The sequence below is a fragment of the Eretmochelys imbricata genome, chromosome 13 (genome assembly GCF_965152235.1).
Source record: "Eretmochelys imbricata isolate rEreImb1 chromosome 13, rEreImb1.hap1, whole genome shotgun sequence".
Taxonomy (NCBI): Eukaryota; Metazoa; Chordata; order Testudines; family Cheloniidae; genus Eretmochelys; species Eretmochelys imbricata.
This window is the reverse complement of record NC_135584.1, coordinates 1,408,096-1,431,326: the sequence shown is the minus strand read 5'-3', so window position 1 is coordinate 1,431,326 and position 23,231 is coordinate 1,408,096. Positions and strand designations below refer to the sequence as shown.

Sequence of the window (23,231 nt, the reverse complement as noted above, 5' to 3'; positions counted from 1 at the left end):
TGACAAGAAACACACAGGAAGAGCTTGTTCGATGTACTGCTTTCAGTGCATTTTATAGAAAGGACCCTCCCTATCAGCTCCCCTTTTCCATTTCATTCATCCAGCAACCCTTCTATGAAGGGACTGTAACTAAAAACAGCCCAAAGGCCAGCCAGAGGAACTCAACTCAGGGCCACCGTAATTAACCTTTGGACAGCAACATTACAGCAACTAGGCAAGAGGGATTGTAGGAGAAAGAATACAGCAGTCTTCTCACCCTGCTCCTCTAAGAAACCATAATCCCCTATCCCCTTAATCTTGGCATAATTGTTAGAGTCCAAGCCAGAGTCCAGGTGTTTCACAAACACAGCAATTTATTTGGAGAAACTGCCTGAAAGGAGAATGGACTTCCATCTCTTGCATACAGTTACAACTACTTCTACTGACATCCCTTCCCTGCAATGTACTTCTGCTCAAATTGGCAGCTTTTACCTTCTACTACAATGCTGTAAAAAAGGATATCCTGCCCAAACACCAAGAAAAAAGGCTATCCCACCAACACAGCAGATGAGAGGCACTCGGTACTGTTAATTAAACCGAAAGTTCCTTCATGAAGGAAAGTAAGATGTCATGCGGTTGTTTAATCTCTATGGAATAAGGGATAGTTAAACTCTCTTCCACCCTTAGAATAAGTATGTGGCAGGATGAGTTTGTCTGCTTATACAAGAAGAATTTTGAGCATTTTCTTTGCTTGTGTAACAAGAACAACGTCAGATCCACCTTGGTAGGATCCTGCCTTTGTTACTAGGCTTGAAGCAGACAATATTGGGTGAACAGCTACGGGCTGCATTATGAAGGTCAGACTAGATGATCAAAATGGCCCTTCTGGTCTTTAAAAAAAAGTAATAAAAATCTATGAACCAACTTCAGACCTCAATTTTCCCAGTATAAGCAGATCAGAGTGTTTGTATCAAGTTCCTATTGTATCAAGTTCCTATTGAATTCAATATGACTCTGCTGCTGTCACAGAAATAACCTCATTCTCCTGCTATAACACTACAGGAAGCACAGTAAGATACGACACAAAGAAACCTGCTGTCCGCAAACAAAAATTAAAAACAACCTCTTCCTTCCAGATGCAGAGGAAGGACTTGCCCCAAGAATTTATTCATACCAGAAAAGAAACCCATCCTGACTGTACTCACAGTATCTCAAGCCAGTCAAAAGAAAATGGATTCATCAAACAGACTAGGATCACCAAAGTGCAGCCCCGCCCTGAGAGCCACAGGCTAAGTTCCCTCTAAGCTGCACGGCCACGGAGGGCCACGCAGGTGGGGAGAGGCAGCTCTCCCCTGGCCCCAGTCCCAGAGCTGGCGCAGCCAGGGAAAGGCACCTGTCCCCCAGCCCTGGTCCCGGAGCTACCGCAGCCGGGGAGAGGTGCCTCTCCCTCAGCCCCAGGCTGCTGTGGTGAGAGAGGGCTTGGGGGAGGGAGGGAGTCCTCTCTTCCCACCGCAGCCCCAGGGTAGCCTGCACCCCAAACCCTTCATCCCCAGCCCTTCCCTAGAGCCTGCACCCCCAGCCGGAACCCTCCCCCTCACCTCAACTCCGAACCCCTCGGCCCCACCCCCCGCCACACATCACCTCCATATTGGTGCACATAACAAAATTAATTCTGCACATGGATGTAAAAAATTAGAGGGAACATTGACTCCATGGGTATGAAAAGAATCTAAAGACACATCCTTCCCCTCTATAAAGTGGCCACTGATCAGCCTAATCTGGAGCTACTGAAATTGCAACTTACTAGAGCATCAATGAGGACTTCAGCTCCCTCTTCGCTCTCATGGAGTGTATCTATGTCCGTCAGTTCTTGAAGCAGATCCACCACGGCTATGGACACATGTGGGAGATGTTAAGGATAACCCAAGTCATAATCAAGACCTCATTTATTTTCATAATAGGCCCAACGTGACTGTGTTTGCTCACCAACTGCCGAGACTGGAATAGCAATGAGCGTGTGCAGAGCAGAGCAGAGGAAGACCAAGCATAAGTTCAGGCACTGCTTTAGCAGCCCTTGTTTTCATAAGCACTAAAACTGATTTTAGTAACTGGGAGTAATACTGCAACAAGATCATCTATTTGTTGTATTTGGCAGTTTCACTGTTCCCAGTGCCATTTGCTTTTTGTCATTTTTAAAACAATTAAATATTCTAGAGCTGGTACAACTGGTTACCGGCCATTTTACATTGTAGCAATCGTTAAGATTCTAGTTAGGAGCACAGAAAAATGTAGCAATTTGATTTGTGTGCATTATCCTCCCAAGGATACCATAGCTAACTTGACATAGCATGCACCCCACAAACAAGGCCGTAATATGACCATGGAGTGATAACTTTCTTCTGCCTGGTTCAATTAGGAGAGCATACTTCTATAACCATGCACCCCACAGGAACTGCGAAGATCCTGCCTGCCCAATTTTCATTCATTAACACTGGGCTGCGTAACACATGGTTCTTTTGACTCCCATGCAGTTCTTTAGTACAGCCAGATGTAGTCCCTCTCATTAGACCCACTTTCCTATTCTCTCAGACACACTGATCAATCCTGCCAAATTCCCACTGGGACAGAACAAGAAATCCAGTTGTCAAGATGTCCTACACAACAAAATCCTGAAGGATCTCTTTAAAATTCACAGGCTAATAGACAAGTCATCCAATTCTTCCATTTGTGTAAGAATGGAAATGTATTTTTATGTACTTCGTTATTTAATAAGGTTATAGTCCTGACTTCACCAGACCCAGGAAATTCTGTAACACGACTGCCATTTCATTCCCACCTCAAACTGCTACGTCCAGGCCCTGCAGAATCCTCGGGTCAGTATGGGACCGTACTCACTTCACACGCGGCAGCACTCATCTAGGGGTGTGAGTTTGGCACCGGCAGGTATACCTGCACCAGCTTTAGTCTAGCTAGCACGGGCAACAATAGTACTGCAGAAGGTGTGGAATGGACCTCAGCTCGAGCGAAGTGCCCAGGTGCAAGCCCAAGAGGGAGCCTCGGTATGCACTTTAGCTGCTAGCCCTTGCTGAAGCCCATCCTGCCACGTCTACACTACTATTCAGAGTAGCAGCCATGTTAGTCTGTATCCGCAGAAAGAACAGGAGGACTTGTGGCACCTTAGAGACTAACCCATTTATTTGAGCATAAGCTTTCGTGAGCTACAGCTCACTTCAATGGAATGCATCCGATGAAGCGAGCTGTAGCTTACCAAAGCTTATGCTCAAATAAATGGGTTAGTCTCTAAGGTGCCACAAGACCTCCTTTTCTTTTTATACTACTATTTTTACCCATGCTAGCGAAACTGAGGCTAGCTTAAGTATCACCTACCTGTACTACAATTGCACCTTCACTTGTAAAGTAGACCTACCCGTAGTGAGGCGAGACTAGTTCCTCTCCATGCAGTTTTAGGGGTAGGTTTTAGGATCCTTGGCTTTCCATTTATACTTGCAATTGCAGACAGAAATCAAGTAGAAGTGCAACTACTTACACTTGGGCCCACAATTAGTTTTGCTGATATAAAAACACAGGTCCAAGTTACGCTTGCAAAACATCAAAGTCAGGCCTCTTCTCACCTGAACATATAAGTAAAGTTTTGAAGTGTTTAAGTGACTTAGGAGCCCAAGACCCATTAAAAGCCAGTGACCAGTTCCTAGGTCACTTTTGAAAGGGTGACCCATACATTTACCACTAAAGACAACACCAAATTGCTAGTGCTAAAGAAACTAAAATCCTCTAGCCACGTACGAAATGCACCATGGGCAGGATGGTTTCCCCCAAGCTACCTGTGACTGTGCTGCAGTCTCTCCAGTGGTCAGGACAGTGGAGTTTCTATGGCATTTCCAGCCATGGAATCTCTACCGAGCCTGCCAACAAGGATGCCAGTTGTGCAGGTGAGTTCAGGACTACTAGAAGGAAAAGGCTTCTCTGGCTCTCCTGACTTTTGCTAATTTAAGTCACAGCCTAGTCGTCATCTTTCGCTCACATCTTTTGCACTAACTCAGTTGAACAGCTGCCTAAACAGATCACCTGGGATTTGTCCCCTCACCTCTCCCTGCATTAGCCCCTCCAAGGCACTAATCTAAATGAAGTGTGAAGAACTCGTCCTTTGGTGTTCCCTTTGGGGAAACTGTTTTAAAACCTTATCCTGTTTAGTTGTAGTAAAGCCACCAGCAGACTTGAATGAAAAGCCATTTCCTGTATGTCTAGGAGCTTCAGTTCAATCGTTTTTGCATTTTTTGCTTGAGCAGTAACCTAGCATACAGAGAGGTGTTACTGCAGCTTACAGTCTGCGTCCAACACATCTGAAAAGATTTCTACAAATCTGTAACGAGAAATATGTTTTCTCCCAGGTTTACAGCTCGCAGGCAAAATTTCTGCTCCCAAACTAATTGGCAAACGAGTTTTGACTCCTTTTTAAAAAAAAAAAAAAAAAAAAAGGAGAGGAAGCGAGCAGTGAAGACTGACAAGCCCTGAACAAAACTGATCCCGAGACGCATCTTTTTATGGCTAAAAGGACAAAAATAGCTCTGTTCCCATACGCTCCCGCTCCTAAGGTCACCAAGAACCAGCCCTCTGATCCCAGTCAAAATCCCCACAGTTTATGTTTTCCCTGAGAATGACAAATTCAAGATAACCTTTCGGTGCTGTGCACACTGTACACAAAAAGCCTGAGGTCTCTGGTGAAAGTATAAAATATTAAACCATGATGTCCATGGCACTGGTTATGCGTGGTCGGCATTTCCAGCTGTACAACAGTAAATTGTTAACCACCTCATACTTGAGAATAATTTCTATTACAGATCACAGAGAAGACATGCAGCAGTGTTGGCTGTTTTGCAGAGATCAGCATTCTACCAGACCAAGGTTACGTTAAGGTGCAAGTTAAAATAGTCAACCCTGTAAATAGTGCTCTCTGATGAAAACTGCAATGCAATGAGATTTTAAAAATGTTTTTATAATATAATCACTGTATCTATTTTCAAAGATTGTATCACTATTTCTTTAAAATATAGTGTCTTAAATGCAAGAACAAAACTGCTAAAAGAGAAAACTGACATCCTTAAATCGAACAATAATAAATATTTAGCATTTTTACAGCACTTTTAACCTGGAAATCTCAAAGGGCCTAAGAAACGTGTCAGGCATGATCATCGGCTTTTTCACAAATGGAAAAAAGGAGGGGGAGAGATTTTAAGTGATTTGCCCAAAGTCACCAAGCGAGCCACTGGAAGAAACCCCTGTTCTCATCTCCCAATCCAGTGCTCTATCCCTGGACCACACTGCCTCATTAGTTCACGAACGCTGGTTCAAACACACTTCATGCAGCCTCCCTCTGGAATGGAGGAGGTGGAAGCCATGACATGATTTTTCAGGTTAGGTTAAACTAGCCATTTTAGTCTTTGCCTCTCACACAGATCACTGGTAAGCCAAGCAACTTGTGTCACTCTGCTCCTAAATGGAAGGTCAGGTGTCCTGGCAACAAAAGGCATTAGCACAGTTAGGGTGCTTCTGTTCGGGACAAGCAAACCACTGGTACACAGCAGACATGGGTCAAAACTGAGGTTCTCTGGTCAAACCTTTGGGGAGCAAGGACTGGAATAAACAGCATGAACAGATGCATGCTAGCATTCAGGTGCCATATCCTCAGCAGCGTTTGTAAAGGAAAGTGCGCTGCATGCTTGTCTGTGGTTAGCCCTCCACTTTACACGAGTGCCCAAGCAGAACCTTTAAAAATGAAACTAAGGCTAATTACTCAAATGAGATAACGGGTACATTAACAGTTCGGCGGGGAAAATAAAGACACTGAAATGTTCAGGAGACAGAGTAGCTGAGTAAAGAAGGGTTTCAGGTGAACAAAAGAGGATGGAAATTTAAAGCGGTGGGAGGGAAGAGAAAAAATATCTAGCAGTCTGTGTGAAAATGGAGCACAAGAGATTGTAGAGGTGCCTGCAGAAAGAACATTTCTCCTGAGAGTAAGGCTAACAATGAAAGGATATCTGTATTATCGTGTCCAAGCAGCCCTAGGAGAGACTGTACAGCGTTCAGCTCCACCAGCAGGTGGTAAAGATCAGGCATGGTTGCAACCACATGCATTTCCTGAATGATGTCATTTAAATCCAGCTCAGACTCCATGAACCTGTGGACAGAGGCAGGGCAAAATTGGTCAGTGAGAACACAAGTGCATCAGCTATCCTCACAGCAGAACGCAGGCCTTCCCCACACTGAGAACAAAGCAGCCACACAATCCACCAACCAAGGCTCATTCGTCCAGGCATCACAGTGCCAAATATTTCCAATCCATTCAGCAAGGGCACCAATTCGGGGGGATGGGAGCCCCCCTCTGAGTTTCGCACAGGAGGAGTGCAAGCTCCCAGGTGGAACTCCTAACTACAGCACAGCATTCCTGTGAAATGTAAAGTTTCAGAGTAGCAGCCGTGTTAGTCTGTTACACTACAAAAGGTTCCCCCCTCCCCCGGCTCTCCTGCTGGAATAGCTCACCTTAAGTGATCACTCTCCTTACGGTGTGAATGTTAACGCCCATTGTTTCATGTTCTCTATGTATATAAATCTCCCCACTGTATTTTCCACTGAATGCATCTGATGAAGTGGGTTTTAGCCCACAAAAGCTTATGCTTAAATAAATTTGTTAGTCTCTAAGGTGCCACAAGCACTCCTTTTCTTTTGTGAAATGTAAGTTCTGCAGAGGAGAGGTGTCCCTGGGGCAGGGAGTAAGGATTTTGTTTACAAACAGAGGCAGGGTGATTAAGATAAGAAAGGGCTGGTGATTAAATGAAGGGTATGGAAGCTTAGCTTCTAAAAGAGGAATCCCTCAGTGGTTGGGGACAGGGGGTGTTTTAGAGGAGGTGGATTCACAAAAAATACAGCAAAGTACTGTGCGTAGGTTACATTCAGAAAAGGGGGAGATTTGGGGACAGAGGTGGAAAGAAGGGGTCAGACCCAGGGCAGGGCTAACAGTGTATAGAGAAGTGCCCAGGCTACCTGTGGTACTTATGTAGCCTCATCACCACAGGTTTCAGAGTAACAGAGTAACTGTATCTGTATCTGGAGCACCCACAGGGAAAAATTGGTGGGTGCTCTGCACCCACTGGCAGCTCCCCTCCCCGCCGCCCCTGCCACAGCTCACCTCTGCCTCCTCCACGAGCACGCTGCGTGCCCACTTTTCCCCCTCCCTCCCAGCGCTTGCTGCCGTGAAACAGCTGTATTGCGCGGCAAGTGCTGGAGGGGAGCGGGAGGAGGAGGAGGAATGCGGCGTGCTCAGGGGAGGAGGCCAGGGCGGGGATTTGGGGAGGGGTCCAATAGGGGGAGGGAGGGGGCGGAATTGGGGCATGGACTTGGGAGAAGGGTTTGGAATGGGGGCTCAAGCTCCCACCGGCGCCATGAGAAGTTGGCGCCTGTGTCTGAGGCTTCCCCTCACAATGTCTAACCTATTTCTCCTCCCAGCCCCTCGGTGAGGTAGAGCAGTGCTGTTATCCCCATTGCACAGATGGGGCACTGAGGCGCACCCAGACTAAAGGCTAGAGTTTCATAGGTATTTAGGCAGCTAGTGAGATTTTCAAATGCACTTACAAGGTTTGGTGCTTTGTAAACCCCACTAGATACCTAGCTGCATCTTTGGGTGCCTAAAAGCCTTTGAAATTCTGCCACCGGCCTGGGGTCAGACAGGAAGTCCATGGGGTGCGGGGGGGAGTAGAATCCAGGTCTCTCAGGGCTAGCTTCCTATCCAACAGAACAGCCTCTCTCTCTGCTGCATGCTACAAAAAAAAGACAGATAGATGGGAGCAAATCCAAGATGGCCAGTTCTCAGAGACTCCAGCAAAAGGTCCCAGGATTGATGCCAGGGTTGACAGCATGAAAAACAGCACAGAGATCCGGAAAGCTGGAGAATGAGAGTCAGATGAGAGGAGATGACTTAACTCCCCAGGGGTGGCAGGTTGGGCCCGAGGCTAGGCTGTACAGCAATGGCTACTGAGCAATTTTACATTTTAACTGAAAACCATTTTGTTCAGTCATTTTTTGTTCTGAGTTTGAGAAAAGGAAGGAATGAGAAAGTGTCATAAGTATCCGACATGTTTATGCCTCAATTTCTTTGGGTTTCAATTGTACCCAGGCCAATTCCAGAACAGAAACTAAATCCACAGAGTCCATAAGCCGACAATTATTGTCATGATTTGTATTATTCACTGAGCACCATCTGTGTGCTCAGCACTGTTCAGAATATGCTAGACAACGTAATCCCTGAGCCAATGTATCTAAAATGTGTAGCCCTGGATAAGATGGCTCAGATATTTAAGGATGAAGTGTATAGTTATTGACCATACTATGATGTTTATATCTGTGAGTGGAGGCACTGATGGCAACAGAAGTTTTACTTGATTAAGGACTAGAAGATTTGACCCTCCAACTTTCTTTCGAAAGGAATAGCCAGCTGCCCAGAGCTCCTGAGCCTGTTTATTTTCCTTCTCTGCCTGCCGTGGCCCTGATAGATCTCAAACATCCCAGTTTTTTTCCCCCCTCGACTTTAAAATATAGATTTTTCTTGGTGTTTAGTTCTAAATATCCTCCTGTGAGACCTGCAACTCAGTCGCTGGAATGTAGTGTTTCAGAGCCTTCTGGAAAGTCACGAGCCTTCAAACAGAAGGGAAAGCAGTGTTGCCAACTCATGATTTTTGTCATGAGTCTCATGATAATTGTGTTCCTTAAAGCCCCAGCTCCTGGAAGCAAGTGATATGTTATGATTTCAGCCGTCATTCTTAAAGAAAAATTAAGTTTCTAGTCCTCGTGGCTGTGGAGAAAGCTTCAAATTGTGACCCCAGGGCACCCTACAGGCTCAAAAAGCAGAAGGCAAATAAAAAGAAGCCTAAATCTGTTATTTTTACATAATCTCATGATTTTAAAACCTATCTCATGATTATTGAACATTTGGGGTTGGCAACACTGTGACAGTGACTTGAAAGTGTCAGTTTCATTCCTGTTTAAGATTCATTTCTAACCTATTATTTGTAGTGAAGTAACACCTCTAGAGCCCCAGGCAGGTGCAGTATAAACTCATGGGGGCTTGCCCTAGTCAGATGTTTCCAAAGTTAAATGATCTATTCCGTGCTTGGTGAACTGCAAAAAAAAGTGATGAATACAACAATAGAAAGTCATCTAGATTTTTCTACAGTTGTTTCTAAGAGTTAGTAACAAAGAATATACACTAAAATTTTAAACCTAACCAGTTCCTTAAGTGACTTGACACAAGATGTGAGAATGTTAGTATTAGAGCCGAGTGGGTCTAATATTTATTAAATCCTCTTTTTTTTACATAGGAATTAGATACAGTGCTCTTATTAGCTAATTTCTAAGTTATTATCTTCAAAAAAAACAAACCCTAGTTTTCAGGTGCCTAAGTAGCCCTTGGAATCACGGTTAAAGCTGGCCCGCAACGAAAATCTGAAATGGCGCCCCTGCCATTCTGCTCACATCATCACAAAGTCAGTCACTGGATTCAGAACTCATTGCGAACAGTTTGTCCCTCATTTTGTCATATCACTGCACATGGGCCCCAAAAGCATTTTATGATGTGGCATTCCTGCCCTCTCTAATTTATGTATTTCAGTTTAAAAGAGTAAGTGTGCAGGCTAGTTCCTGCATAGAGAATTCTTCTCCTGACTCATCTTAATGTTAAAAGTGTGTGGGTTATATTAGCTCCAGTAAGGGTACAAGAGCACTTGGGTGCCCGTCTGAAACAGGGAGAATAGGGGCAGGGGCAGAGACCTAGCTCCAGCCAAGCTTCAGAGAAAACAGGTTGAAAGTTTACTTTAATTTATTTAAGTTAAATAAAGGCAATCCCCAGAAAAGGGGTAAATTTGAATCAGACCCAGCATCCCTGTACTGGAGTGAGGAAAGGGGTGGAGATGTCACTTGCTTACACTGAACTTCTCTCCTATTGCTTCAGATTCAGAAAGAAGGGTTTTGTAAACTGGCCTTGCTGAGTCTTTTCTTCTCACTTTAAGCAAGCTCTGACCTTCAGAAGGGATTGTCTTGGGGTATTGGACAGAGACTCCAAGATGTGTGACTCACCAGTCGGGAGAAAGGGTCAAGCTAGAGGGCAACAACATAGCACCAAGTACCAACACTGCCTGTTAAAACTATAACTCAGACTTGCAAAAGGGACATAGATTCAGCCTGACATGTCACAGAATATTGCTTTAGCTTCACATTATCAGAACTCCCTCCCCCCTTAATGTGGCAGAGCACATATCAGCAGGGCCTGGCAAAGCTCAGGGCTGCTAGAAAAGCAGCAAAAACTAATGAGTAGTGACTGCAGCCGAAAACACACAAAGATTTCAATCCAAGAGCCTTGGACTAACTGGGGGAGAGAGCTCCCTGTGTTCAAACAACTGCAATTCTGAGAACAAATACTTCACAGGAAGAGTCAGATTATCAACAGATTTGAACCACTCATTTTGCTCAGTGTAGAGGATTCTGAAAGTTCCCCTGATGTAAAGCAGGATTCCCGCCAAATACAAACTGTGAGCTGCACTTGGTAGCTTGGAAAAGACGAGACTAAGGGTAAGTCTACACTACCCGTAGCGATCGATATATCAGGGGTCGATTTATCGTGTCTAGTCTAGACGTGATAAATCGATCCCCGAGCGCTCTACCATCGATTCCGGAACTCCAGCGCCGCGAGAGGCACAAGTGGAGTTGATGGGGGAGCAGCGGCAGTCGACTCACTGCCATGAAGATGCCGCGGTAAGTCGATTTAGGTACGTCGACTTCAGCTATGCTATTCTCGTAGCTGAAGTTGCGTACCTTACATCGACCACCCCACTAGTGTAGACCAGAACTAAGGGGGGATATGATAAAGGTCTATAAAATCATGAGTGGTGTGGAGAAAGTGAATAAGGAAAAGTTATTTACTTGTTTCCACAATATAAAAACTAGGGGCCATCAAATGAAATTAATGGGTAGCAGATTTAAAACAAATAAAAGGAAAGTTATTCTTCACTCAGCGCACAGTCAACCTGTGGAACTCCTTGCCTGAGGAGGTTGTGAAGGCTAGGACTATAACAGGGTTTAAAAGAAAACTGGATAAATTCATGGAGGTTAAGTCCTGGCTAATAGCCATTAATGGATGGGCAAGGAATGGTGGTCCCTAGCCTCTGTTTGTCAGAGGGTGGAGATGGATGGCAGGAGAGAGATCACTAGTTCATTATCTGTTAGGTTCACTCCCTCTGGGGCACCTGGCATTGGCCACTGTCAGTAGACAGGATACTGGGCTGGATGGACCTTTGGTCTGACCCAGTCTGGCTGTCCTTATGTTTTTATGTTCTTATGTAGTACAGTTATATGATTTGGCTGTGCTGAGTGTATCAAAAATTATGAAGAAAAATGGATCCATTTGGAAGGAGACACCCTTACATTCACGGTCATCCCTTCACCTTCTGAAGCCCTCGGCACCTACCTTTATTAGGTAAACAGAGCCCTCTTTAGATTTTGGAGCTGTGAAGGGGCGGGGGGCAAGGTTAGAAGCCATGAAAAGGAAGGAGCATCATAGTGTGGAGAAACTGAGGGGAAAAGTACTAACAATGAGGCGAGATCAGGGAACAAAAGAGGGGACAACAAAGAAAGGCCAAATCCAAAAAGAAAAAGAAAAAATGCTTTGAAGAGAAAGTTTTAAAGGGATAGCAGAAATGGGTGAAGAATTATAGGGTAGGAGCCTGAAAATACTGAGAGACACATGACATCAGTATAAACAGGAAAGTGAAGAAGAAGCAGAAGTGAGAGAGAGAAACAAATGAAACAGTACGTTTTACAGCAAGTCTGTGTGAGAGCATTCTGTAAAACTCCAATAATGGCAGTCTGGATTTTCTAGCCAAAGTCCATCTGACTTTCCAGGCAACAGACAACAAGACTGTCTGCTCCTAGGGGAGCAGCTGGGCACTTTTGAAAACTAGGACATTTATTTGGGTGCCTAAAAAAGACCTTGCAAGCCTTACTTTAAGCCCCATTTTTTAAAATTTTTGCCCAAAAATAGAATACAAACTAGACTTTTTAAATGGCAGGTTTTAACAATCTAAGGTATTATTAGTAACACAGCAAGGAATTTAATATATTTTTAAATAAAATTCAACCTGTCCTCCTCTCTTTCACAACATAGCCACTACCAGCACGAGTCTCAGCAATGCCAATTTTTAAATTAAAAATGTTATTTTCAAATACAATTTACAGGTCATACCTGGCAATAATTGTCTTTAATCACATGATCTTTCACGCAACTGAACCTGAATCTGCATCTGTGACTAAGAGAGTAACTTTGGGCTCAAGCAAGGAGGGAAGGCTCATAGTGGGTGAGGCAGAGGGACTGCATGTGACCTTACTTTTCTGGATTATCTGGGAACTTGATCCGCAGCTCTTGGTTTTTGTAAGACCTCTTCTCAAAAGTAAGAATCATCTTCTTCACCGAACTTTCATCCAGAGGCTCATCCTAGCCAAACAAAACAAATATCGCTTAGCTCTCAGAGATGGACGCAACACCAACCTGGCAATAAGTAAGAGTAACCAACAAGCTGAGCCAGTCCTGGATACACCTGTGATATAACAAACAGTAACCAGGAGCAAATGGCAATCAGAGAAGGAAGCTCACCAAAAGTCTCACTGCAGAAGGCTGACATAGCCCTAGTGTGAGCCACATTTAAAGTTTAAACAAGTCCAGTTAACAAAATGTTTCCAGGAGACCCAAAGAGATTGTCTGCATAAACAAGTGCATCTATGCAGTAAATAAAAAAAGCTATTTAATGGCACTGACATGAACTAAGCTACCAAACAGGGGTCTTAGATTCTAAAGACAGGTTTCAGAGTAGCAGCCGTGTTAGTCTGTATTCACAAAAAGAAAAGCTCACGAAAGCTTATGCTCAGTATGCATCCGATGAAGTGAGCTGTAGCTCACGAAAGCTTATGCTCAAATAAATTGGTTAGTCTCTAAGGTGCCACAAGTCCTCCTTTTCTTTCTGCGAATACAGACTAACACGGCTGTTACTCTGAAACCTGTCAAATAAATTGGTTAGTCTCTAAGGTGCCACAAGTCCTCCTTTGCTTTTTAGATTCTAAAGGGTTTTTTAAATTCTAGCACCGTGGGCTACTGGAAAAAACAGAATCCTCGGATGATATTCTTGTTGCTAGAGACTGGGAACTTGCACACTACATGATTCCCAAGATTCTAGCTAATCAACAGGGCTTTTGCTTGATCCATTCATCCTCCAACTCAAACGCTAAGGAAATCCCGCATTACCTGTCTCAACCATCAACCACAGCAGCAGTGGCAGCAGCTCAACATCAGAAAGTAGAGGGAGGTTTTGGAGAGGAACGTTAGAGATGCTGCACACAGAGGACAATGATATTTTTACAAACCCACGATTCCACCGTGGCGAATGTCACATGTTTTTCATCAAACACGACATAGACAGCAGGAAGTAACTCTCTCCTGGATTTATAGCAATCCGTTTGTTACAGAAGGGCCAATCCTGCACTGGATCTCTGTCTCCAAGACTTGAAATCATTTACCCTTGATAGCTGTGCGACAGAGATGGCAATTTCCTCCAATATCCCTGAAAGACCTTATTGTATTAAGTTTACGTATTATTGCGGGCTGGGATTGCATGTAACCTCTATAGGGGGAGACATAAGAACTGGGAGTATGGACTTTTGGGACAATAAGGGTTAAGTGGATTTCCAAGGAAATCCCTAGGGAGAGGTTAATGCAAATTCCCCAAATTCGGTTATGCAAAAACCCAGCCTTTTGAAGCTACTGAATATCTGTTACAGAAGTCCAAGATCAAAGGCCCAAGCTATATAAAGAAAGAACTGAACTGCTCAGCCTTTGTTCTGGTTCTGGATCTAAGGCAGGTGAATTTCTAACTATGGGGGAAACCCAGCTATGGGTTTGGAAGAACTAAAACCTACTGGAGCCCTAGGATGGAGTTGGAGTAATCTCTGGTAAGCTTTTTGGCCTGTCCGTAAGAATTTATATTGCTTTTTACCTGTTTTCTCAGTAATGTTTTTACCTTAAGATTAAACATGCAGTGTGACAACTTATACCTGTGAGCAATACACTGGTCATTGCCTTCAGAGAGAAGGCACAGTGCAGGCGCCAGCCATCAAGCAGACTGGCTTGCCAAGGATATCACAGTGTAATACTGGGAACTGTGCAGCATTAAAACCCCATATCAAAAGGGAATGAGACACAGGTCTCCGCCCAGGTGAAGTGACAACTAGGAAGTGCCCCTGGTGACCACAGAGGGGGGGAAAAACAGGTGCAGTTGCCCTGAAACTGTGCCAAGCTGCTACCCTAATCCTGTGCCCCCCTTCTCCTTACAGAAGAACGTTTGCTTCTTTACTGCTGCTACAGAGCTAGCAAGAGAGGGAGGGTGGGTGAAGCTATGAGGCTGAGAGTACCTATGAAGCTAATGGATTTAGAAAATTAATAAGAACCAGAAGCTACTTCCTGTCACAAATTTTAGAAGTAGACTCAAGTACTTTACACCTAAAACAGAGATTTTATATTTTGAAAGTTTTTTCCAAGCCTTCTTAGGATCTTTTGTTCATTATTTTAGAAGCCGCCTTTAAAAATTATTAAAAAGAAAAGGAGGACTTGTGGCACCTTAGAGACTAACAAATTTATTTGAGCATACGCTTTCATGAGCTACAGCTCACTTCATCGGATGCATTCAGTGGGGAGATTTATATACACAGAGAACATAAAACAATGGGTGTTATCATACACACTAACGAGAGGGATCAGGTAAGGTGAGCTATTATCAGCAGGAGAGTGGGGGAGGAAGGGAAACCTTTTGTAGTGATAATCAAGGTGGGCCACTTCCAGCAGTTGACAAACGTCCGGGGAGGAGGGGAATAAACATGGGGAATAGTTTTACTTTGTGTAATGATCCATCCACTCCCAGCCTTGAGTGGATGGGTCATTACACAAAGTAAAACTATTTCCCCATGTTTTTCTCCTCCCCTTCCCCCTCCCTCCACGCTGTTGATCAGACATTCTTGTCAACTGGTGGAAATGGCCCACCTTGATTATCACTACAAAAGGTGTCATCATCCCCTCCCCAACGCCCCTGCTGGTAATAGCTCACCTTATCTGATCACTCTCCTTACAGTGTGTATGGTAACTCCCATTTTTTCATGTTCTGTGTGTATATAAATCTCCCCACTGTATTTTTCCACTGAATGCATCCAATGAAGTGAGCTGTAGCTCACGAAAGCTTATGCTCAAATAAATTTGTTTGTCTCTAAGGTGCCACAAGTCCTCCTTTTCTTTTTGCGGATACAGACTAACACGGCTGCTACTCTGAAACCTTAAAAATTATTGTATTCCTTGAAGGGTTAGAAATTGAAACAATAGTCTTGTGATGTTTTGAGCCCCAGGAATGAAAATGACCAGTTAGTTTAATCATCCAAGCAGAGTGAAATGTAAATCTTAGGTAAATAATTGTGTCATTCATTTCCATATTTTCCATTGTTAAAATGGTTAAGAAAACACTCTCCTTTTTCCTCCAAATATTTGTACTGCACAGAGTACAATGACAGATACAATTAGAACTACCAACAGGGTTTATGGTATTGACAGTGTCCTTCTTAAAGAGGGCCCAGACAACCTTAAAGCACCCTTATTTTTCTCATTAGACATATGTGGTGGAAAAGGCTCTGATTTGAGGAGGTGACTACATCTCAGGCAGCCCCATCCCCACAGAACACCGGAGATTTACCTCCTCTTCTTCCTCTTCTCCCTCCTTATCAACCATCTGAAGAAGTTTTTTTTTCTCATCATCAGTTTCTTCCAGTAGAGCAGCTTCCTCTTCTCGGTGGCGACTGCGCTCCCGTGCACTGGCTTGTTTCCGCCGTGCTTTGATATCCTCATCTTCATCATCACGGGGCCTTTTTGTCCCTCTGTTGGGCTGAGGTAAGAGAAAGAAGAGGAAATAAAGTGAGTGAGTCAAGCACTTTTGTGTCCCTTTATCTCAGAGCCCTAGAGACAAAGCTTATTTATTTTAAGCACAGCTAATTAGATTTTTAGATTTGCTTACAATACTTTTACCAACTTTGAAAACTGAAATAGAGATTGTGTGATGTTTAATGTCATATAAATATAAGAATAGTACCAGCAAGAGTTGTGTCAACCTTCTTCCCTATGTTGGCTCATGAACATCAATCAGGACATCACATCCTTATCATGCAAAACCCCTGGAACTTCAAACCCAAGCAGGGTTTGGTGGCCCAGCTGACTAGGCAATGGTTTTGTGAAGTGGATACATTTTCACTCGGGAACCAAGGACTTGTATCACTTGTGAGCCAACTCTCAGATGACCCAGAGTCTAGAGGTGAATTCACTGAATTTCCAATACTGCACCCTCGTCCTCTGACTCACCTAGGTGAAGACCCAATTCTGAATTATTTTCCGTACCCAAAATCCACCTTGGGTTGGATGCCCAATTAATGCAGAATCAGGCTCATCATTTGCACATCCAGGGCAGTGTTGGGCCTGTAGGCGGCAGTTCAGCAGAGGCAGGACATGAAAGTTTGGGAACTACATGTGCATAGTACTTGTGGCACCTTAGAGACTAACCAATTTATTTGAGCATGAGCTTTCGTGAGCTACAGCTCACTTCATCGGATGCATTCTCAAATAAATTTGTTAGTCTCTAAGGTGCCACAAGTACTCTTTTTCTTTTTGCGAATACAGACTAACACGGCTGTTACTCTGAAACATGTGCATAGTACGTTTGCTTGCAACTGTGTGTTATTTTCACCCACGGTTCCCACTCACCAGGCAAAATTAAAGGGAACCCAGAGAAGGAAAAAAGGGGATAGTTCTACTTCTTCTTAGGGTGGACAGAGAAAGCGTGTAAGGGGTTGGGTTTGGGATTTTAGAAAAAAAAATCAACTTCCCCCCTTTAAGAGATAGGAATGTTAAGTCCTGTCTCCTCTGCTTTTTGCTGGAGGGCAAGGGAGATGGAATGAGAACTCTCAGCCCTATACTGCAAGGACAGCAGCTGATTCTTTCACAGAAATCTTTTCTGCCAACTGTTTAACAGGTGTCTGTGTAAACTAGGTATTAATTTAAAAAAAAAAAAAAAAAAAAAACCTAAAAATTCCTCCCCTCTGCCAGCTGCTCAGGTTTTGGTTCCATGATATTTGTGATATAATAACTCCACCAGTCTATCTTTCACCCATAGTTTTCCACCTAACTTTCTATTGTACAAAGCAGATCTCTTTTCTGAAAAATCCTCTTTGGCCTTCTTAAGATATCAAAAAACACAACTCTCTCCTTTGCTGGTCCTTTATCTACAATCTCAAGATCACCGCCCACTTCCACAAAGGTAGCAGCTGTTTCGCTGCAATCAAGACTCTTCCTGACTTTGAGGACAGAGAATTTTAAAATAAATAAATAAATAAATAAAAATACATCAGCTTTGGAGAAGAAAAAGTGGAAGTGTCACTCTCTTGCCAGGTCCCATAAGAGCACAGGCTTCCAAGTGGGAATTTGCAGCTCCACAGCATGCTGGGAACTTTAGCCCCCAGGAGGCACTAATTCTTTCAGGCTCATACGCCAAGACCTGCTGTGATTTTAATTAAAATGAGTATACTGTTGCAGACCAGCTATGACACGGTCTCAGTGCAAAATCTCAGAGCATTTCATTTATTTTCAGAGATTCCACATAGTTTAAGGGGCCATCACATCATTTAGTCTGATCTCTTGTATATTACAGGCCATTCCATTTCACCCTGATACCCTGTATTGAGCCCAATGACTTTAGTTAGCCTAAGCATTTCAATCCACAGGAGAGGAAACTATTGTGTCCACTGGCAGAGAACAAAAGAGACCAAGGTGCCACCAATGGTCGCAGCCCAATGGCAGGGAATTGTTTAGCTGAGATACCCACAGGATCCTAGCACATTCACTGCTGCAGATGAAGGCACAAAAAACCTTAAAACAAACCAACATCCCAGCCAATGTGATCTGGTTGGAAGGGTGGGGGACGTTCCCCATCCCAAATCTAGCAACCAGTTTGACTCTGAACATGTAAACAAGACACACCAGCCAGATACCAAAGAAAGAGGATTCTCTGTACCATCTCAGAACACTGGCCACGCCATCCAGTTTCTCCAACTGTGGCTAATCTTTGATGCCTCAGGAGGAAGGCAAAAACCCAGAATGCATCTGGCCAATTGTGTATCTGGGGAGGGAGTAGGTGAGGGGATCCTTCCTGACCCCTGCAGGTGAGTGGGAAGAGATGAAGCATGAGATTTGAGTATAGTGACTGTCCTAACGTAGAGCTGCAAATGTTATGAACGTATTAAGAGATAATGCATGCAATCCTGTCCTCTCCAAGGGCCCAGAAGGACAGAGATAAACAGGGGAATTCGTAGGCTCCAAGGCCAGAAGGGACCTCCATAACCATCAAGCCCAACCACCCCACACACGCACAGAGGCCATAGAATTTCTCCCAGGAGCTGGATTAAAACATACCTTTTAGAAAGGTAACAAATTTCACCGTCAAGGCTCCAAGCAATGGTGAGTCCACCACCTCTCCAATAAGCTGCTCCAATATTTAGTTTCCCTCACTAATACTTTTTTTAATTAAATGAAAGACAGGCAACTGAAAACTTGGCTGTCCACATTATGCAAAAGAGACTGGAAGTTGTGACCATGTGCAAAGTGCAAATGGAACAGCGGGCTCAACGTAGTTTTTTAATGGACATAAAAGTAGCATAGTTAGGGGCACTGTGCTGTTGAAGATGCCATCTTTGGGAGAAGACTTACAATTAAGGTCCTATGCGCATATAATCATGAGAAATGGCTTGGCACTTCTGGTAAGAATAGGAGAGCTAAGCCCTGGTCTCCTGCCAGATTCATTCAAACTTGGTTAACTATATTCTGTCTGCCTAAATATTCCCTGCTGTTTCAACTGGTAGACAGTAGCATTTGTCTTGTGCAATTCTACTGCACACTTTTAAGCAGCTGCTGAGGTCCACTCCAGAAATGGCTGTATTTCAGTGCCTGGTGCAGTAATGTATACATACACTGTAAAGCACTTCAGGATCCTCTGGACTGAAAAATGCTCTTTATTTCTAAGGGCATGGCTACACGGGAAAATTCAAAGCGCTGTTGCGGGAACGCTTCCACGGCAGCGCTTTGAAGTGCGAGTGTGGTCGTCCACAAGCTCCTGGTAAATCCACCACCACGAGGGGATTAGCTCCCAGAGCTTGGAGCCTGTCTACACCAGCGCTTTAAAGCACTCAGACTTGCTGCGCTCGGGGGGGGGGGGGGGGGGGGAGGGGAATGGGGGGGGCAGGGGAATGGGGGGGGCAGCAAGTTTCAGCACTATAAAATGTAAGTGTAGACAAGCCCTAAAAAGTGTGCTCCTTACATGCCTTCTGGGCACATTAACAACTTAGAACACCCCACAGATCAATTTTGAAATGATGTATTGTTTGCAGCAGCCAGTAATTTAAACACCCCCCTACCAATTAGCAACACTTTTGTCAAAAACAAAAATAAAAATGCTCTTCCAGCTAACACCCTCTCGGGGAAAAGCACTGGTAAACACATATGCCTTCCATGTTGCCCTGAATGGCAGACCATGCTCCTGTTTCACAAACAGCGATTTCCAGAGACAAGGATGTTCTACTGACTCCAGACTCCTGCTGCCCAAAGTTCAAACCTAAAAACTATCAGGAGAAACAGCTCAGGTCATCCCACACGTTCCTCTAAAATGATTTCCACTGGAAACATGGAACTGACTTAGTGCTACAAAAGCCATGAAAGAGTTAAAGAAAAATCAAGCATTTTCCTTGAATGTTCCTTGTGTATCCAGACGCTTTCCAACCTAGACTCCAAGTTCTCATTTCTCTCTCCCTCTTATTTTTTAAATTAAAAAGCAATGAGACCGTAGCTGTAATGAAGGGCAAATGGTCTGTCGGATGCAAGCTAATGTACCATAGTAAAAGGCTACATCACCAGAACGAATTCTAAATTAAAACTGCACCATGAAACCAACTCCAGTTCCTCTGAGCAAGCAATCTAGATCATCGGCATTTACATGCTGTTTCAACCTCAATTATATTATCTTTTTTTTTTTTTTTTGGGGGGGGGGGGTCTTCTCTAATATGGAGTAACAGAGTCATTATGACAAATTATGAAAATGCCTGGAGTGTAATTATTAATGCTACCAACACATTTGCAATAGAATATAATTGAATTTTCAGACAAACTTTGTTAAGCAGGAGTTAAGGTTTAGCGGATCATAAAAAATAAAGGAAAGAAAACTTTACAAGAACTTTGCACTTATCAAACAAGCATAATGAATACCCCAATAAAATCACGGTTAACGTAAAATGTCTGGATTTCTGTTCATTTAAAAGTATAAAGAAAGAGTTAAGGTACCCAAACAACCTTAACTCTGCCCCCATAGCACACACTCAACATCATCTCAAAGGTTTCAGAGTAGCAGCCGTGTTAGTCTGTATTCGCAAAAAGAAAAGGAGGACTAGTGACACCTTAGAGACAAGCCAATTTATTTGAGCATAAGCTGTCGTGAGCTACAACTCACTTCATCGGATGCATTCAGCGGAAAATACAGTGAGGAGATTTATATACACACAGAACATGAAAAAATGGGTGTTATCATACACACTGTAAGGAGAAAGAAAAGGAGTACTTGTGGCACCTCAGACTAACCAATTTACAATTTCATGAAGTTGATAGATTTCCACTCCATATGGCTAAATGCAGGGCCTTGCACAATGACAGGTTTCAGAGTAACAGCCGTGTTAGTACAGAGGGGCATTGCTGGCACACGATGGCATAGATCACATTGGTGGACGTGCAGGTGAGCGAGCCTCTGATCGTGTGGCTGATGTGATTAGGCCCTGTGATGGTGTCCCCTGAATGGATATGTGGACACCAGTCCTTGCCTACAGACAGCCCCCCAACCTGAAGCAAATACTCACCAACCACACACCACACAACAGAAACACTAACCCAGGAACCTATCCTTGCAACAAAGCCTGTTGCCAACTCTGTCCACATATCTATTCAGGGGACACCATCACAGGGCCTAATCACATCAGCCACACTAACAGAGGCTCGTTAACCTGCTCATCCACCAATGTGATATATGCCATCATATGCCAGCAATGCCCCTCTGCCATGTACATTGGTCAAACTGGACAGTCTCTACGTAAAAGAATAAATGGACACAAATCAGACGTCAAGAATTATAACATTCATAAACCCGTCGGAGAACACTTCGATCTCTCTGGTCACTCGATTACAGACCTAAAGGTCGCAATATTACAACAAAAAGACTTCAAAAACAGACTCCAACGAGAGACTGCTGAATTGGAATTAATTTGCAAACTGGATACAATTAACTTAGGCTTGAATAGAGACTGGGAGTGGATGGGTCATTACACAAAGTAAAACTATTTCCTTGTTTATTCCTCCCCCCCACTGTTCCTCAGACATTCTCGTCAACTGCTGGAAATGGTCCACCTTGATTATCACTACAAAAGGTTCCCCACCCCCACTCTCCTGCTAGTAATAGCTCATCTTAAGTGATCACTCTCCTTACAGTGTGTATGATAACACCCATTTTTTCATGTTCTCTATGTATATAAATCTCCTCACTGTATCTTCCACTGAATGCATCCAATGAAGTGAGCTGTAGCTCACGACAGCTTATGCTCAAATAAATTGGTTAGTCTCTAAGGTGCTACTAGTCCTCCTTATCATCTCAAAGGTTTTCTCAAAACTATGTGGCTTTTTAAAAACACTTGTAAATGCTTACGGCAGACTGTGTGGGGAGGCAGCGTAACACTTCACACCAGTCTTATATAACACAGGGTAGTGAGCCTTGGGTGTGCCAGCAAGTCTGTAAATAACGAACATTTTGAAGAGCCTACAACATTTCCATATGCCCAGTTCCAGCTGTGCTCATTTTCATAGTTCTACCCTCTGTCGTCAACTACTCAAGAAACATCTTCTAAGGGCTTGGCTACACTTGCGAGTTATATCGCATTAAAGCAGCCCCGGGCACCCTAACCCACGACCCGTCTACACTGGCAAGGCACTTAGAGCACCTGGACTCTGCAGCTGGAGCACTCCTGGTAATCCACCTCCACGAGAAGCATAACTCTCGGTGGGTCTCAGCTGAAACGCCCCAGAGTCCGTGTGAACGAGGTGTTGCATTACTGCACTCTGATGGGCCTCTGGAAACATCCCATAATCCCCTTAAATCAAGTGGCCACTCTTGTCATTGTTTTGAACTGGGCTGTAAGAATGTGGATATGCCGTTTCAAAGCTCTGTTTCTGACAATCAGCATGCTTATCTGCTCCGGGACAAAGCAATCATTAGTGTGGAATCTTGCTTGAGAGGCGGGGGGGAGGGGGGTCTGCTGCTGCCTGAACTTACAAGACAGCATGCTGACATGCTCTCAACCCCCCAGAAACCCACTCTCTGTCCCCAGACATACACACAACACACTCCCTGTCACACTCCACCCCATCCATTTGAAAAGCATGTTGTAGCCACTTGCATGCTGGGATAGCTACAACAATGCACTGCTCTTTGTGGCCATTGCAAGAGCTGCTAATGTGGCCACGCCAGCACACTTGAATCTGACAGTGTGGACACACTGCAGCGCTTTCCCTACTGCACTCTCCGAGGGCTGGTTTAACTTACAGCGCTCTACATCTACAAGTGTAGTCATGCCCTAATTCTAACCCAGGGAACTACAGGAGAACTTAAGTATGCAACAATATGGAAATGATTTACTGTTTATATTGCTGTAGTGCCTTGAGGCCTCAATCAAGTCAAAGCCCCATTGCGCTAGGCACTGTACAAACATGCAGTAAATGACATTTCCTGCCCCAGAGAGCTAACAATCTAAAATTAAGTTGACAAGGTGGGTCAGGTAATATCTTTAATTGGACCAACTTCTGTTGGTGAGAGAGACATGCTTTTGAGCTTACACAGAGCTCTTCTTCAGCTCTGGGAAACGTACTCAGAGAGTCATAGCTAAATACAGGGCCGAACAGACTGTTTAGTATAAGAAGTTAATACATATTTCAAGGGGCAGATACCTGTATGGATACAAATGTATGATTTTTAAAT

General features: G+C 43.9%; 1 protein-coding gene across 1 annotated transcript in view; it reads right to left on the bottom strand.

Moving 5' to 3' along the window:
* The window catches only part of CTNNBL1 (catenin beta like 1), a 102,621-nt gene that overhangs the window by 68,830 nt on the left and 10,560 nt on the right, over nucleotides 1-23,231 (bottom strand). The window contains exons 2-5 of the mRNA XM_077832089.1: nucleotides 15,822-16,010; nucleotides 12,426-12,532; nucleotides 6,036-6,175; nucleotides 1,784-1,881 (exon numbers count right to left, since the gene is read on the bottom strand). Coding sequence (XP_077688215.1) covers nucleotides 1,784-1,881; nucleotides 6,036-6,175; nucleotides 12,426-12,532; nucleotides 15,822-16,010 — 534 coding nt within the window. The remainder of the gene's footprint in view (nucleotides 1-1,783; nucleotides 1,882-6,035; nucleotides 6,176-12,425; nucleotides 12,533-15,821; nucleotides 16,011-23,231) is intronic.